The following is an 18,745-nucleotide window of genomic DNA, read 5'->3' as shown; positions in this document are numbered from 1 at the left end:
TTCCTCTTTGGAAAAGAAAAATAAAAGAACACTTGGCTCTGGTGTGACCTTGGTGACTCAATGGTTAGAGCACCCGCCCACACACCAAAGGGCAGTATCTGGGTTGCAGAATCCATCCTAATCCAAAGCCCCAGTTGGGTGTGTGCCGGCAACCAATCAATGCGTCTCTCTCTTCCCCTCCCTCCCACTATCTTAAAATAAAATAAAATAAAAAAAATCAATGGTAAAAATATCCTTGGGTGAGGATTAATAAAATAAAATAAAAGAACATGTAGGAGGCTAGCCAAGTTGTGTCTTATTCCCAAGTCAGAATTTAAACCTTGGAATCAAACATAAGCACTTTCTGATTGATATTCCTTGTACACTCAAGTTTCCAGGTTGTAAATACTTAGCTTTTGGCCCCTTTAGCTCCAGAAAAAGTGCTGTACAGAAATAGAACACCCTTCACACAGAGGACGTCAACCTTGAGCCTTCTCGATGCCATGAGTCCCAAGTCTTAAGTTTACAGCCTAAAACCTGCCATTGATTTTATCGAGTCTTGACTGCTTTCTATATAATCCTGTCTTCTGCTTGGTCTTCTGAGGTGCTATGTTCTAATTCAACTCTGAAGTAGAAACCTAGGACCAAAGCAAATGCTGCTGCAATGCAAAAACCAGACAAATCTATGCTCCATCATCTTGATAAAATTCCCATCCTAAATTCTATACGTGGGTGTTTCATTCAGAGGAAGTTCCAAATTTATGAATGGATTATTTATCCAATGTTCTTTTCCACTAAGAATAACCTTAAAGTTTATTTGTTTGCTGTGCTGATTTTTCCCCCTGAAAGCTGCTGAATTCATGTTACATATTATCATTATCTTCAATGAGTTTTAAATCTTAAAATCAAAGAAATATGGGCATTCTAACTATAGGATTATCTATAATACTGACTCTGGGGGAAAATGCATTCCAAGTTTTTAAAGGCTGCATATTTTCTGCTCATTATAAAGTGATTCCAATGAGGGATTCAATTTATAATCACAAAAATAAGTTAATATCTATATCAGAGCTATAGTTTTATTTTTACCAGCTATTTTGAATGACCAATTTTTCTCTTTATCCAGATTAGTTAATCACATTCTCTAAAGTATCTTCCTCAGCATGTAAATAGACTATATTCTGATCCATCTATTGAAAACAAACTTCCTGCCCTGGCTGGTTTGGCTCAGCAGTTAGAGCATCGGCCTGCGGACCAGAGTCCCGGGGTTCGGTTCCCGCTAAGGGCACGTACCTCATTTGCAGTTTGTCCCCGGCCTCTGTTGGGGTCGTGTGGGTGACAACCACTTGATGTGTCTCTCTCACATCAATGTTTCTCTCTCTCTCCTCCTCCCTCTCTCCCTCCCGCTCTGTCTGAAGATGAATGCAAAAATGTCCTCAGGTGAGGATAAAAATAAATACATAAAAAAGTAAATAAATAAATAAAATAAAAACAAACTTCCTCCTTCTGTCTGGGTAGCTCAGTTGATTAGAGTATCATCTCGATACACCAAGGTTGTGGGTGCAATCCCTGGTCGGGGCACATACAAAAAACATCCAATGAATGCATAAATAAGTGAAACAACAAATTGATGCTTCTTTCTAAAATAAATAAATATTTTTCAAAATGTTTTTTAAAAACCATTTTAAAAATAAATAAAAACAACTTCCTCCTACTCTGTGACTTCCCCCTAGCTGTGCTTTCTCTCCTTCACAGCCGAGCTTCCTTTGAGGATATTTGCACATTTTCTATTGAATAGAGGTTTCATCATTTATACAACTTGTTCCTTCTTAATGGACATTTAAGTTATACATTTATTACTATTAAAATGTGTTCCAGTTAACACCCTCAAACAAATATCTTTGTACACTAGTGCAAATATTTCTATAAAACTGAAATTATTGGGTCTACAAGAATGCACATTATGGGTTGAACAGTGTATCCCCCAAAATTCATGTTGAAATTCTAATTCTCAGTACCTCCAAACATGAACTTATTTGGGGATGGAATCTTTATAGAGGTAATCAAGCTAAAATAAGATCATTAGGGTGGGCTCTAAACCAAGGATAGGTATCCGTGTAACAGCAAATCTGCACACAGACGTACACAAAGGAGAACACCATGTAAACAGAGGACAGTCACCTACAAACCAGAAGAGAAGCCTGGAGCAGATCCTTCAACACCCTCAGAAGGAACCAATTCTGCCAACACCTTGATTTTGGACTTCTAGCTTCCAGAATTTTGAGACAATACATTTGGGGGGTTTTTCTGTTTGTTTTTTTGGCTCATAAACAACAGACATTTATTTCTCAAGGTTCTGGACGCTGGGCAGTCCAAGATCGTAATGTCAGCATGGTTGCATTTTGGTGTCGGCGCCTCCCAGCCTGCAGACTTGCCCTGTCCTTCATGCTGGAAGGCCCAATTTCTGTTGTGTAAGCCACCTGATTGGTAGCTCTAGAAAACCGATACAGCAAATTTGCAAAATGCCCTCAAAATGGCTGGGACAGTTTACACCTTAACCAACTAGATAGACGATAACGCTCCATATCTCGCCAATACTGACCTATCAATTTTTGCTGCTTTCAAAGACAAATAAAAGGTATTTCTCTTTAGTGCACACTTTGATTTTTCAGTCCAGACTTAGTGTATTTCTAGGGTTGTATTTGTTTTTATTTGAAAATATCCGAAATAATTCAAATGAATTGACACTATCAAATAACCATTCAGACCCAGGTATATGATTTCAATAGCTTGATACAATGATTTAAAAAAAGAAAATAATTACAAATTATATTTCACTTTAAAAAACTACTCATTCACTTATTGACAATCTACTGTAAACTTTTCATTCCCTAAGATTATCACATAAAGCACAGAGTATATTCCTAAAAGGCAAAAAAGTAAATTAGAAACAAACTTAAAAACCAAAGTTAATTTCATTTTTATAGTATGGGAAAATAAGCCCCTTATTCAATAACCTAATTCATAACAGACTAAGAATTATGCTTTTGAAGAAAGTTCATTACTGACCTTTCTGTTGGAAGCACACTATAATTCTGTATAGTGTTCTTAAAGTGGTATCACAAACTACAGGCGCATCTTATTATAATATTAAGAAATATGCCTTGTAGGGTTACAATATTGATTAAAAAATTCTTTCCTGGCCCAGCTGGTGTGTTTCAATAGTTGAGTGTCAGCCTGTGAACCAAGAGGTGGCTGGTTCGATTCCCAGTCAGGACACATGACCAGGTTGAGGGCCCCATCCCCAGTGGGGGGCATGCAGGAGTTGGCCAATCGATGTTCTTGCTCATAGATGTTACTATCTCTCCCCCTCTGCCTTCCTCTCTATAAAAAAAAGAAAAAATTCTTTCTCGAGACGTATTTGTCCCCAATCACTCTTTTGTTAAAATGCTTATCATGTGTGAAGATTATTTGCTATCTTCTCCTTCTTGATTATTTTTGGTCTTTCATGAGTTAAGACGTGAGATTTCAGGTTATTTGACTGAACAAAGCTCTTGTGACAGCCTTCAAAGGGACACACAAAAGATCTTTCCCCGGTGTGGATACGTACATGGGTACGCAAATTGAAGTCCAGGGAAAAGCGTTTTCCACACCCTTTAAAAGTGCACCGAAAAGGCCTCTCTCCAGTATGAACCATGAAATGCCTTTTCAGTTTTGAGCTCTCAGAAAATGCTTTCCCACATTCTGCACACACATGATTTCGGGGACCATGAACAAGGAGGAGATGCCTTCTCAGGGACCGTCCAGTCCCCACCTGTCTCATGCATCCACTCTGAGGACACACAACCTTTTCTGGAGCATCCCATCCTTCACTTCTTCTTGGCTTATTTCTAGCAAATTCTGCAAGCTGGGTAGGACTTAATAAGTTAGTGCTGGGTGTTTCTTCAGGAGGAAGCTTCTTGTCTGGTGTGTACTCAGAATCCTCAACAAGTGATTTCTCTCTGACATTCTGTGGAGGAAACTCTTGTTTGGCCCCTTTTTTCGTGTATTGCAAGGAACATTCAAAAAATGAGCTTGCTTTAAGGACCTGTTGAGAAAGCTCTTGCTCTGATCTTTCCTTCAGGTAGTTGAAGGACTTAAGAAGAATGTCCTCTTCTGCGATGGGTTCAGAAAACTCACCTCGTATTATGCACTCTATGTAACAATCAGAGAAGGGTCCCTCTTCACCAGCCTGCTGGCCAGTCTCGTGGTCCTCACCTTGATCACACAAGGCCCTCATGGTGTTGAGAGGCTCCTGCTGGGCTGGCTCTGGCTTGGCTGGATTTGGCTTGTCCCCCCTGCAGGCTCTTCTGCCCAGGCCCTTCCGTCCACGTGTCTTTGCCCTTGTGTTCAGTTGCTGCTGCTCCATGTTGCCCTGCTGTTTCCTGCTGGAAGGGTTGCACCAGGCTACATCGACTACTTCCGGGTCGTAGTGATCTGGGTAAGTCCTCAGCAGCACCTGCTTTGAGAGAGTAACCATGAGGTCAGCTATAAGCCAACATTAGAGCCGTTGTCAGAAAATGATTTCAAAAAATAGCCTAGAACTCACCTTTCACTAGTGGAATGACTACATTTACGTTTTCCTTGACAAACTCCTAAAGAAAGGAGAATGAGCTCTGATGTAAGACACAGGTCAGGGCCAGAGCTAACCTGGACACCCACCCCCACACTGACCAACTAATGTTTCCTGTTTACTGGGCATTCACTAGATGCTAGCCCTGCTCTAGGCTGCTCACGGGTTGAGACACATCAGTAAGTAAGCACACAAACATACTCATAGAATATACATTGTCATAAGCATACAAAACAGGTGTGTATGTCACCCATCATAAGGTAAACTGTTTTAGAATAAGCAAAGTGGCTGGTAGAAAATAAGAGTTTGCAATATTGAATAGGGTGCTCCGGGTAGTGGCAGCTGACTAAAAACATGAAGGAGGGTCTGGCCAGTGTGGCTCAGTGGTTGAGCGTAGACCCACGCACCAGGAGGTCGCCAGTTTGATTCCTGATCAGGGCACATGCCCAGGTTGTGGGCCTGATCCCCATGGCGGAGCATGCAGGAGGCAGCCAGTCGATGTTCTCTCTCATTGATGTTTCTCTCTCTCTCCTTCCAACTTCCTCTCTCTCTAAAAATCAATAAAGGAAAAAATAAAAATAAAACCGTGAAGGAGGTAAGGGAGCAAGACTGTGCCAATTTTCTTATGTAACACTGTTGTGAAATTCAAATTAAATAATGCATGAAGTACTTTGCACAGTTCATGACACTGAGCAAATGCTGAATGTTGATGTGACCCCGTGTTATTTTATTAGCTTTATATTCATCCTGTAAGTATTGGTGGGACTGTGTGTCCTGCACTATTCTAGACCAAGGGTGGCAGATGTCTGTCTGTAAAGAGCCTGACTTAAGCTTCGTAGGCCCTGGGTTAAACTCGGCTGTGCTCCGAGTTCTCTGTTGTTGCCTTAAACATGTAAAAGCAACATTGTAAACGCTATAGCTTGAGTTCACTATATTTTTTTTTCTAAGGGTCTTTCGCTTAATGTTACAATTGTGTGCCTTATAAAAGACCTCTTAATTTTATTGTCCTAGCGTCCCGCTGTAGAAGCAAAAATGAAATGCAGTTTGAAAGCGGGCACAGGTGAAGGTAGTGGTGTGGAAAGGAACAGCTGGAGGTTCCTCTCGAGGTGGTGTGTTTAGTCTTGTTTTTTTTTTTAATTTTCTTTTTTTTAATCCTCACCCGAGGACATTTTTGCATTCATTTTTTAGGTAGAGCAAGAGGGAAAGACGGGGAAGAGAGAGAGAGAAACATCGATGTGAGAGATACACATCGACTGACTGCCAGGAACACAACCCCAACCAGGGCCGGGGACAAACTGCAACTGAAGTACGTGCCCTTAGCGGGAACCGAACCCGGGTCTCTCCGAACCGCAGGCCGACGCTCTAACCACTGAGCAAACTGGTCAGGGCTAGTCTTTTTTTTTTAATATTCACCTGAGGACATTTTTGCATTTATATTCACATAGAGCGGGAGGGAGAGAGGGGGGAAGAAAGAGAGAAACATGGAAGTGAGAGAGACACATCGAATGGTCGCCACCCACATGACCCCAACCAGGGCCGCGGACAATCTGCAACCGAGGTTCGTGCCCTTAGTGGGAACCAAACCTGGGTCTCTCTGGTCTGCAGGCTGACGCTCTGACTGCTGAGCCAAACCGGCCAGGGTTTTTAAATTTATTTTGTAATCCTCACCTGAGGATATTTTTCCATCCATCTTCAGATAGAGTGGGAGGGGAAGAGAGAAACATCATGTGAGAAACACACTGACCGGTTGCCTCGGGCATGACCCGACCAGGGCCCGGGACAAACCACAACCAAGGCACGTGTCCGTAACCAGAATCGAACCCGAGACTCACAGGTCTTTAGGCCGGTTCTCCAACCACTGAGCCAAACCAGCCAGGGCTGAAATCTATTATTTTATTAACCAATATCATCTCAGTAAATTCAGTTAAAAAAATCTGGATGTTAATGGCATGAGATTAACCTAATTTTAGATTTCTCAAAATTAGATTTTGAGAATAGAAATTTAGATTTCTGGGATAGAAATACTAAAAAGGTGTGTCACTGACCTATTAGTCATTGGAAAAGAGTTAGTTCCAGACATTGTTCTAGGTGCCTACCCCACACCAGTGCAAAAGATACCAAGTTTCTGTGGAGCTTTTACCCACGTGAGATGTAAGTGTCACAGGAAAAACACTGCAATGAAACTGACTAGAGAAGGAGGGGGAGGGGAGGGGAAGCCATCTTCAGAGTCCGGAAAGGCCGGGCCTGGCCGGAAGAGAAGAGCCCGCCAGTAGGAAGAGGTGGGCCGAGCGCTCCCGCTGCAGCTTGGAGTGCAAAGGGGCCGGCGGGCCCGAGGCCACGGGAGGGAGGCCACGGGAGGGAGGCCTGGCTCATTTCATCGGTGGCAAAGGCGGAAGTGGCCCGTGATAAGGTTAAGGACTATGCACGGGGGAGCCATTTGCATTGCATTACAGGGTCCTTACAAACAAACAAAAAGTAGCTGCTCTGGCTGGGGTAAAAGATGAAAAGATTGGGCCTGATGTGTGGGGAACGGACTGAGGGAGGGAAGAGTGAAAGCAAAAAAATCACTGGGGTGGCGTTGTCTGTCCTGGGAGCAGGCCCGCCTTCTCCTCCTCCTTTCCCGCTGCGCCTCCTAAACTCTAAGGATCCCCGGGAGACTTGCAGCCAGGGGAGCAATGGGGCGGCCCCAGAACCTGTGCCCTAGTGCCCCCTTGCCTCTGACTTCCCAGGGGGCAGCAGCAGCTCCGCCTGGGCTCCTTTCTGTCTAACAACCTTTCCAGGGAGCCAAAGCCGCGGCCTAGGCTCCCTCCTTCCTCAGCCCTCCTCGCTTCCCCGGCCCAGAGAGGGCTCCTAGGATTTTGTAACTGAGGGGATGGATGGTGTACCATCTGCAGAGATAATCAACTGAAAAAAGGGAAGAAAGGGAAAAAAGGGAAGACAGGCCCATTCTCTTCTTAATAAAGAATGTAAATATTTTAATATAAAACACACCGAGCCACATGCTGTAATGCAATGTATTTACGTGATTTTTTGAATCAAAATAAAAAATGCAACTTTAAGGAAATTTCAACCCGGTATCTGCTTTCTTGAAAGAATATTTACTCTCCTCCTTTACCTGTTTTAAAAGTTTCACTTTGTTGGCCCAAGAAAGCCTTAACGCAGTGTGCTTACTAGAAGTTCCCTGGCCTAGTCACTCCTCCCGTTTTCAAAACCTTTTAACTGGGATCCACGGGTTAAAACACATGCTATTGCCCTGGCCGGTTTGGCTCAGCGGTTAGAGCGTCGACCTGTGGTCCAGAGAGAGAGCCGGTTCGGTTCCCACTAAGGGCATGTACCTCGGTTGCGGTTTGGCCCCGGCCATGGTTGGTCATGCGGGTGGCCGCCACTCGATGTGTCCCTTTCACGTCGATGCTTCTCTCTCTCTCTCTAAAATCAATAAAGGAAAAAAAACCCACACACATTCTATTAGTAAACTCAATACACACATCTCCCTGCATAAAGCAAAGTTCCGTGAAACAAGACTTACCCCTTAATACCAGCAGTCACTCCATTTCCTGTTCCATCCCCTTTCTAAGGTAAGGCCAGGGAGAAACTGCTTCTCCTCGTGCTCCCAACTGCATTTAAAATCATCCCTGCTTTACATTCAGCCAGTCGGACCCACCCTCCTTTTGATGGACATCTGCTGATCAGAATGCACCTACGTTTCAACTCCGCACAGATTAGGATTGAATTGCAATCTCTAGGCCCCCGGAGCAAGGAGCCTTGGGAGTGGTGGTGGGCGTGGCCCTGCCCCAAGCCGGGGTTGGGGTTTGGTGTCTGGGACCCGCCAGCGTGCGCAGTCACTTCCAACTAAGGGCCTAGGCGCGGGGGCCACACCTCCGCAGGCACGGGGCCTCCGCCACGTGGACAAACCTCTTGCATCCCCATCTGCTAGCTTTAGCAGGTACTAGGCGCTCAGTAAATATCTATGGAACGCATTAACGTAGGCATGATCAAATTTAAGGAAGTATATATCGATGAGATAAAGAATCAAGCAGTGGAGGCAGTCTACTCCCCTGGGAAGCAGAGGGTTACCGGAATGCACACCTCCCCTTTTCCTGCACGCTCTCCTACCCTCCCCCAACCTCCATTCCCCTCCCAACCTAAGCCCCGTCGCAGGAAAACGACTGCTGCTTTTTCAGACATTAACGTGACTGCTCATGTCCCTAAAAGGAACAAACACAACCCGCTTTAAAAGTAGTGGTCAATCAACGCTCACCATTGGCTATGGTCTAGTGAAGTTTAATAGTTCGGTAAGTACACAGGCCATTAAAACAAAAACCAAATCGATGTTTAAAAACCTCTTAAATTTCGACTGGACGCTTGCCTCCAATTCACATATATGTCTGGGAGCAGTGCTCGCCACTCTTTTTTTTTTTTTTTTGGTCTGTTTTAGAATAAACGCCAGTTGTGAGATTGGACAGTAAAAGGTAATTTCCAGTGGAGGAAATGCTTAAGCTCTATTTTATTGTATTATTCCTTGATCTCTCCTGTAGGCATCCCAGGTCCGGCCGCATCCATTTGAAAGCCACGTCAGATCAAGCTTCCTCAGCTCCTTCCCTTAGAACGCACCATTGCAGGTGGGTTTCTGAAGGCAGAGCTTGTAAGAAATAACTTCCCCCTGCTCTCTGGGGTGCATTGCCTGTGGTCTCTGGGAAAGACTGCTCCAGTGGGTCCTCGCAGCAGGTTCACACCATCCGTGTGTGTGTGTGTGTGTGTGTGTGTGAGAGAGAGAGAGAGAGAGATAAAAATGTTAATGTTTTGGGTGTCTGTGAGCCAAAGAATCCTGAGTGGAGCATTCTTTTCCAGCCTTTAAAAGACAGTGCCATTAGTCATTGAAAACCCTTTTCCTCAATGCAGGTGTTGCTCTGTTTCTCTTTTCTTTTCTTTTCTCTCTCTCTCTCTCTCTCTCTCTCTCTCTCATCATCATCATCATCATCATCATCATGTATCTATGATACATATCATTTATATATGCACATACATATTTTTTCTCTATAGAGAGAAGGGAGAGACTCAGGTAAAGCCAGAGGCCAGAGATCATTCCTTGCATGTAACTCACCAGACCACACCCTGTTGTTATCACTCACTTATCCTTTGAGACAATGCATACAATCTCCTAGATTATTTTATAATCCCTTTCCCCCAGGGCTGATTCAAACAGGTCACTAGGTTTGTGTTAGTGTGACTGCCTGGAAACTGGAGACATCTTTAGAAAATGTAAACTTACATTTCACGTTCCATCTCTTGCACAAATGATTCTGCTCCCACTTAGTTTTGGTTTCCCTTCCCATGGCCCTGGAGAAATAAACCAAAAGGAAGGACTCATCTGTTGTCATATGGACCCAGCTCGAGGAAAACGGAAGCTCTCCAAAGAGCCAGGGAACCAATTAAAGCATGAACTAAAAGGGAGCTGCCTTTTGAAATTGAAACACAGAGTAATTTTGGGGATTGCTGGAATTTGGTCACAGTAATTTTTTTACCAATAACATCATAGCCAGTTTAAAGAATTGTATTTTGACCATTTATTTCAGTGTTACAAACCGATATCTTCCTTTAAAAGCTTACAATGTGAAAGCTATAAATGTGCTTTAATTCACTGTATACAGACTCTCCCCGAGACTGGCCACTGTTCTAAGCCTTGGGTTAAGTAACCCAGACCTCCTGGAGTCTGCAGGCTCAGGTTGCCAGGCTGGAACTGGGATGAGTTCAGAAACTCACTGGTTTCCCACAGCAAAATTTCAAGGCAACAAAAATTCAGATTAATAAGTATTTAATCTAATTAAGACACATAATATTTACATGCCATATTTTTAAAAATTAGAGCAAAAATTCATGATAAAATATCAAAAATGTAAGTACAGATAACCAAATAATCATACCTTGGAAATGCCAAAATGCAGCCATTATTGAGACAATGAAGGGCAGATATTAGATAGAAGGCTGTGACGAAGCCTGAAGTTCAGGGAGGGTTTCCCTAGAGCTGCTGCGATCTGAAGGCAGAGTCAGCCCGGAGGGCACATCTCCCTGACCCACATGGGAGCAGCTTTTGAAGGAGGGGCTGCAGGAGGGACTGTGTAGCGTCAGACCCCAGGGCCTTGTAGGTTGTGGTAAGAGATCAGACCTCTATCCGAAGTGCAGTGGTAATGGAATACTACAAGACAAGCGTGCTTGATATATAAATGTGTATTAACCTTAAACTTGCAAATTGTTTATTTGCTGGAGCTTCAGTCCATCTTTCTATTTAATTCAACTAATGTTAATTGACTGCTTTACATGCATTGACTCATTATTTGTGTATTTGCTTTCACTCTTCTTGTCTTTTTCTTTATTCTCCTTGATATGTATGCATGCTAATGAATAACCACACAGACAAAAAAGTAAGCAATGCCTTGTTTTGCACTGACTCATTTTATCTTGCAATCAAATTTATAAAATGATTATTTACTACTAGGATTATTTTAAAATGATAACTTGAGCCCTGGCCGGTTTGGCTCAGCGGTTAGAGCGTCGGCCTGCGGTCCGGAGAGACCCGGGTTCGGTTCCCGCTAAGGGCACGTACTTCGGTTGCAGTTTGTCCCCGGCCCTGGTTGGTCATGCGGGTGGCAGCCACTCGATGTGTCCCTTCACGTCGATGTTTCTCTCTCTCTCTCCCTCCCTCTCTATCTGTACAAAGAATGGAAAAATATCCTCGGGTGAGGATAAAAAAATAAAATAAAATGATAACTTGAAGGCACAAAGAAAATTTGCACACTAGTAAGTGGTTAAACTCAGAACTAGAGAGTGCTTCATTCTTTGAGATACAGCATTTTACATTATATTACAGTCGTTTGCAAACTCCATATTTTTCACAAAGTCTCTTACATTATTATTTTCTGTAATTTTTAATGCCTTTTCACATACTTATTTGATCTTGATAGCAACCCTATGAATTGTCATTACCTATTTTATGGATAAGGACGTGGAAAACCAGTAATGACAAATACCATATTCAGAACCACACAGGTCCGAGTGTATGGGCCCAGGAAGGAATCAGTTGCCCAGTTAGCTGTGCTCTGCGAACAGCAGAGGGCCCAGTGGGAGAGAAGTGGATTTTCTGTAGGGTACTTATCATGGTGCTTCACTGTTGAGGAGACTCAGCTTGGATGAAAACAAAAATAATATTAAATGTCAACTGTAACTGAAAAAGTAAACTAAAAAGACAAATGGCAGAGGTTTCTGGGTATGTCTTGACTCTCTTCTACGAACAGAGTCAAGAAACCACTGCCATCATCGGGTTCTGAGTGTTTCTTGCTTGCTAATCCAGTTCTTTGGACCTGGGAGGAGTCTCAGATGGTCCTTGCTGGTAGAGATTGTGTGTAGCTTCCAGGATGGGATTTCTCCTTTCCCCAGCCCCTAGGGTTTCACTCAGAAAGGTCGGTCATGAAATTCAAGAGAGAAAAGTATTTTAAGAAATTGTTACAGAAAGAAAATAATTCTCACCGCCCCCCTTCCAAATTTTATCTCTGGTACCTGCTGGGACCATGCTCTTGGATTCCCTTTTCTGAACTCTTTCCCTTGTGTAGCTCCTCCCTGCCCCCCACCCCACTCCCACCCCCACCCTACTCCCGCCATTTCTCTACCAGCGTCATATTCTTGCCCTCTGAGTCCGGCGGGTTCAATCAAACTCTCTAATGCTCCTTAATACGCTCGTCCTTTCTGCCTCTGTGCATGGCATGTGTTTCCCCTGCCAGGAGTCTCCCCGCAGCTCCATCTCAGGATATCTGATTGCTTGTTTTGTTCACGTGATTACCTTCCTTCTTCTCCATCATTTTTTTGTTTTGTTGTTATGTTTCCCCTCACAGTATGTGCAGAGAAAAAATAAATTGCATATTTAACATCTTATCAATGTTGCCACTTAAATTATTTCTAATGATATAGAAAGGCTTATACTTTCTCAAACAAAGGGATCCCTGGGCATTTATGTCATGTCAAGCAGTAGAATGATTCTTGTTAAGGGTAGTATCGCCCCCTAGAGGGCATTGCGTATTTTTGTGGCGATGTTTTTGGTACCCCAGTGGACTCAGTCTTGAGTATTTACATACTGAAGTCATGTTACTTTATTATGAATAATTTTTCTTTTATTTCTTTATATCATGGTGATGATATTATATTGACTTTAAATATATGTGTAGGTAGGTTAAAATAATTATTACTCTCTTTTTATAATAGTAGCAAGGATGTTAAAAAATATGTTCTAAAAGGGGTCACTTGTCTGATAGGGTTGAGAACTCCCCTAGTCAATTTACTTTCTCGGGATTATTTATTTACTTGTTTACTTATATGATAGGCTTTTATTTTTAGAGCAGTTTTAGGTTCACAGAAAAATTGAGTACAAGGATTTCCTATATGCCCTCTGTCACTACTCATGCATAGACTCCCCCATGATCAACACCTCCACCAGAGTGCTACATTTGTTACCATCCATGAACCTGTGCTGATGCATCATTATCACTCAGGGTTCATAGTTTACGTTAGTGTTCACTCTTGGCGTTGTCCATTCTGTGGGTTTGGGCAAATGTAAAATGGCATATGTCCACTGTGAGGACCATTTAATGTAGTTTCTTGCCTTAAAAATCCTCTACACTCCGCCTATTCATCCCTCTTGCCCCCCAGCCCATGATTATTTCCACTGTCCTCTCTTTCTTCAAACCTCTAACATCTTTTCATTAATCCTATCAGCCAAGTAGCTCATTCCAATGAGAAACAAAAGCAGTTGCAGGGGATCCTCTGTGTACTCCACCAAGCTCATTTGCATCTGGACCCGAGCACTTGGCTTTCCTTCCCGGTCACAGAGCTGAACTGTCTGCCTTCCGTCCAGGGCTTCCCCTTCATTTGTCACTTGTCTGCATTTTCTCCTGACTACTCCAGGGCATTGTTCAGATATGTACCCCCTCAGTCCCCATCTTCAGTTTCTCCTCTCAACTCTGGATCATTCCCATTGGCATTCAAGCACACTTGCTGTGATAATGAGAATTAAAAAAAAAAAAAAAAAAGTTCCCTTCACCCCATATCCCCTCCAGTTACTTTGCTCACTCACCCCATTTCATTGCCCCCTTTTACAGAAAACTGAAAGATCTTTTGTTACTCAAATGATGATCCACCAATAACATCAGTATCATCTAGGAGCTTGGTAGAAATACAGACTCTGAGGTCCCACTCTGGACCTACTGAATCAGAAGTTATATTTTAGCGCAGGATCTCCAGGAGTCATGGGGACGTTAAAGTCTGAGAAGCACTGATCTATAGAGCGGATTTTCAGTTCTTCGCCTTACCCTTTTCTCTTGAATCCACTCTAATACGTTGTTCCTTTCTACTCTCCAATGAAAAAGCTCTTTTGACGTCGTTAATTACCACCAGAATGCTAAATCCAAAGGTCAATTTTCACTGCTCATCTTACTGGGTCTATGCAGCTGCATTTGACATGATTGAAATCTCCATTTATTGTGCTCCCTCATCTTCAAGGCCATTAACGTCATTGTGCAGGGCAATCAATTCTTGAGCCTTTTTTCTTCCTTATACTTTTCTCTATCTGATCTCATCTAGTTACCTGGCTTTTAATACTTTTTATTGGTTTGGTGCCTCTTATTCATATTTTAAGGCTTAGGTCAAATACTAACTTCTCACTGGAACACTTACAGATTCTCCAGCAGAAATTAATCACCCTTTCTTCAAAGTGACAATTCCCATCACTTTGTATTTCTAGTTTCTCACTTTTTCTTTCTTACAGTTTTTATTAAGCTCCTTGATGACAAGATCTATGTAATATTCACTTCTATATAACTACTTTTCATTCATTTATTAAAAAACAAACAAACAAACAAACAAAAAAACCCCACTTTTTCCCCCCAACTTGTGTAACAGGTGCTCAATAAGTGTTTATCAAAGAAGTTTTTTCTCCCTACCAGGAATGCATGAGGGGCTTGACTGTTCTATGTTTGGCTTGCTTGTGGATCGTGGAAATCTGCACCTATATACACTCTCCCCTTAATCTTCAAGTCAATTCTCATGCAGACAGTCTTACAGTAATCTTTTCCTGTAAAAAGCTAAAAATGGAGGTAAGGGAAGACATAATTGAGCACAAACTGTGTTTGCAAATCAACTCTTGCAGATACACTCAGTAAAACCCACGGAATATTGCACATACCAGTATTTGGAGGGACACAGTCTACAGAATGAATCATCAAAGTTAGATCACTAAATGCTCCTCTTTCAGACCTGTCCACAGTTGGCTCCTTCTCATCGTTGCATCTCAGCTCTGATGGGGTCCCCACAGAAAGGCTTTTCCTAACCACCATTCTGAAGTAGGCCTCTCCAGTCGCACTCTATCCTATTACGTTGTTTTATTTTAGTCATTTACTTATGACGATCTGAAATTATTTATATTTTTTATGTTTTATTGTCCATCTCTTACCCCTATGGAATGTGAGCTTCATAACTGCAGGAACTTTGCTTGTCTGTGTCCTGTACACAGAACAGTTCCTGGAACACAGTAGGTTCCTGGTAAATATTTGTTGAGTGAATAAATAAATACATCCTAGGGACACTGGAAAGCCTCTTTGATCCTGCAATGAACTGCTTTACAAATCTGGTATTAATATAACTCGGTGATGAGGAGATCAGGAGAAATGGGAAGAATATGAACCACTTTGAGGGGTTGCTGCCAGCCATTAGAAGACTTCAACAGAAGTCTTTCAAGTTTTGAAATGACAAAGGCTTCAGAAAATACCTACTAAGCTAAGATCAAAATGTTTTACTAAGGACTTTGAAGTAAGTATTAAACAGATATTCTCTGATGGACTGATCTGGCTGTTTATTTGGCTGAAAGGATACTTAAGTAAGAAGCATAGTTTATCCTCCGGAGCGCTTTTGAAACCCTCAGACCTCAGGAAGGGTCACAACGGAACGTTTTAAACCAATGTGTGATCTCAGATCCGCAGCATTGACATCACCTGGAAGCTTGTCAGGAATGGAAATGTTTAGGTCTCGTTCCAGACCTACTGAAAGAGAATCTAAACAATACCCAAGTTGTTTGTGTGCACGTTCAAGTTTGAAGAGCACTGCAATAGATACTGTCTCTAAGAATTGCTTAAGCTGATCCAAATGAAGACGTTACTTATAGCTGTTTCAAAAATACACGAGGAGAACGACATAGGGCAGAGATTGCAGCTGGGGGTGGGCGTGTCTGAGCAGCAAGTTATCTAAATAAGGTGTAAGTGTTATTCATTTCCACCAGGGTCAAAATAAGCAACCTGGATGAACATACTCCTCACTAGCCTCGTAATTAATCTAAGATGGCACAGGTGCTTGGCACTCCATAGAGAATGGAGGACACATCTATTTTCTGACTTGATAATAATGAAACACTTTTTTGTTCTACTGAGAGTTTTAACAGTGCTTAATGATGCTTTGTGAATTTCCTCCAGGCTTTTCAGTACCTTTGAGGGGGCGGGTGAGTCAGAAGGTGATAGATTTGGTTCTACGCAGGAGGTCAACGTTAGCCACAGAAGGAAGGAAACAGCTTGGAGAAATGGAGAAAGAAGTTTGCCTGAGGCTGGAGGAATAAGGGCTGTTGAAGTAGTTAGATTCCTATATGTATTTATATGTAAGAAGGGATTTGCTTTTCCCCTGGCGAGAAAGAATGTAAATCACTTTACAGATGTTATTTGGAAAAAGAAGAAAAGAACTGAAATTGCGTTCAAATAGACCTTTAAAGTGGACAGGGAACTCATGTCCTGAAATAAAAATTCAAAAAGAAATAGATCTATGCTTATTCGCTTAGATCTGGGGAATTGTGGTGATTTACTAAGGCACTCTGTTGCCATGACATCTTTATGAAGTCACTTTAAGCTTCCCTATACTCTTAATTAGAAATCATTTAGCCAATGCCTCTGCTCCTTGGCGGCAATGGACTTAAATGGCTATGAAATAAAACATGAATAATGGGTGTTGCCCATCTCTCTAAACATCCCAGATTGACCAAGGAGAGAGAATCACTCCTGCGTGTCAAAGATTTTTCTGAGGCAGAGTTTGAATGAACAAAGTTTCACACTCCATTTCCCGACAATCCTTCTGTTTTAATAGTCTGCTTGACAAAGGACCCAGTGGAGGGCTTTGTACTCAGTAAGGCATTTTTTTTTTTTTACTGTTCAGCCCCCTCAATGATTGTAGTCAATGAATCCTGATGGCTTTGAATCAAAAGATGGAGAATCACAAGTCCAGAACAACCTTCGAGAGTTCATTCTCTTGAAGACTTTTCACTCCAACGAACCACTGTCTTAATCTGTGGGGACTTTGGGTGGAGGGGGAGAACCTCGGATAGCAGAGAAGACACTTTGTGGGTATAATCACGGTGCATTCTTTCTCTATAATCTCACCAAACCTTTACCTCTGACTTGTGGTATTTAGTAAAAGGAAGATTTAGTTTAGATTCCTTTATTTCATATTGGGCACTCTTTTCGTTAATTTGAATAATCCTATAATAAATATAAGTAAATTGAAACGCAAATTATAGTTGAATTGGTTTCCACTTTTTTAGATGTGATGCAGTGCAATGACTGTCACATGGGTCACTTCAGGACATGCATAAATGAGTAAATACATATATATTCCTTTTTCTCCTTTTTTTATAAATGCGAGCAGCTGCAGCGTGTGGGTACCTGCAGCCTGTCCTTCACATGGGCGTACCTTCTCTCTTGTTGCAACTTCAGAGACTAGCCGGGCAGCCTCCCAACCGTGAAGCAGTGTCGCGCAGTGAAGGCATTTAGTGTGACCCTGAGCTTCTCCAGAGCTGTCTGGTGAGATTCTCTCCCCGCCCCAGGCTAAAATGATGAGAAACGAGACAAAAAGCCACTTGTCGATTCTTTTCTGATGTTGTTAAATTATTTATTAAAATTATTACAGATTTGCCTGGCTGGTGTGGCCCAGTGGACTGAGTGCTGTCCCGGTTCCATTCTGGGTCAAGTCAGGGCACACGTCTGGGTTGCTGGCTTGATCCCCAGTAGGGGGCGCGCAGGAGGCAGCTGATCAATGTTTCTCTCTCACTTTGATGTTTCTCTCTCTCTCTCTCTCTCCCTTCCTCTCTTTCTAAAAAAATCAATGTGAACATATTAAAAAATTATTACAGATTTATTTTCTGAAAGGCATAATCCATGTATAGGATACAAACAGGGAAAGGAAATAAGGAGAACCGGGAAAGAAAGTCTCCTTCCTGCTCCTGACCTCTAGCCACCCAGTGTTTGTCCCAAGGACAACTGATGCTACTTTGTCTTCTGAGCTTCTAAAGTCCCTCACTGTCCAGCTATTCCTCGTTGGGCTTCCAAGAAGCTAATTTATCCTGAAGGGCAGGGCCTGCATTAAATTGCCCTCTTTTCAAGGTTACTATTTAAACCAGAGGCAGACTTCATGGCTTCCCAGGCTCCTTAGCTGTAAACCTGGGAGATAATTTCTGCAATTTGGCTTTGGAGGAGTGCAGGGAATGCCAGTGGCCCTCGAGGGCACTGGCTGCTTCCTTACAGAATCACTGCTGCCTGTCTTGATTCAGCAAATATTCGCTTCTAAAATTCCCGGGTTTCTTACTGATAGTCATTCTGAAACAGAACGAGGGAAGATGGAGCTCATGAACTTGGTAATTCCATTCTCGTTCCCTTTATACTGCCCCTTTACGCTACTAGTAAAAAAAGAGTAAGTTCATGAAACATTTCTCACTCTTCACAATGACGCCTGCATTTGCTTTTAGCTGTGTCCTCTAAGTTTCGGATTTCAAACTAGATTGGGTACACAGAGAGGAACTAGAGGAATTTTTTGAGCTTACATGATTAATGATTAATATGATTTAAGAGATTAGAATTTTAAATATTAGCATTTATATAAAAACTAACAGGGGAAAATTGCACATTTAAACAAAACTTATATGGATGTTTAAGATAAATTAGAAGCCTTCAAAGAAAAGTTAAGTTTGTGGGTGGCATATTTTTCTCTACCACTAAAGGAAATCCTTGGAAAAGTTTGAAAAGCATTATAGATAGATACATCTTTGTGGAAGTTGAATGATGAAGTAAACTTGGCATATACAAA

The 18,745-nt window shown here is 42.2% G+C and overlaps 1 protein-coding gene across 1 annotated transcript; it reads right to left on the bottom strand.

The window, feature by feature from the left end:
• Positions 1 to 3,433: 3,433 nt before the first annotated feature.
• ZFP42 (ZFP42 zinc finger protein) lies at positions 3,434 to 4,498 on the bottom strand. Its single transcript, XM_036250589.1, has one exon. It carries the CDS (start codon positions 4,496 to 4,498, stop codon positions 3,434 to 3,436), a length of 1,065 nt encoding a protein of 354 aa, XP_036106482.1.
• Between the last annotated feature and the right edge of the window lie 14,247 nt (positions 4,499 to 18,745).

Source organism: Molossus molossus, unplaced genomic scaffold, assembly GCF_014108415.1.
Source record: "Molossus molossus isolate mMolMol1 unplaced genomic scaffold, mMolMol1.p scaffold_m16_p_9, whole genome shotgun sequence".
In the NCBI taxonomy this organism is placed as follows: domain Eukaryota; kingdom Metazoa; phylum Chordata; class Mammalia; order Chiroptera; family Molossidae; genus Molossus; species Molossus molossus.
Note: the sequence above shows the minus strand (reverse complement) of the source record. Positions and strands in the feature narration are given on the sequence as shown.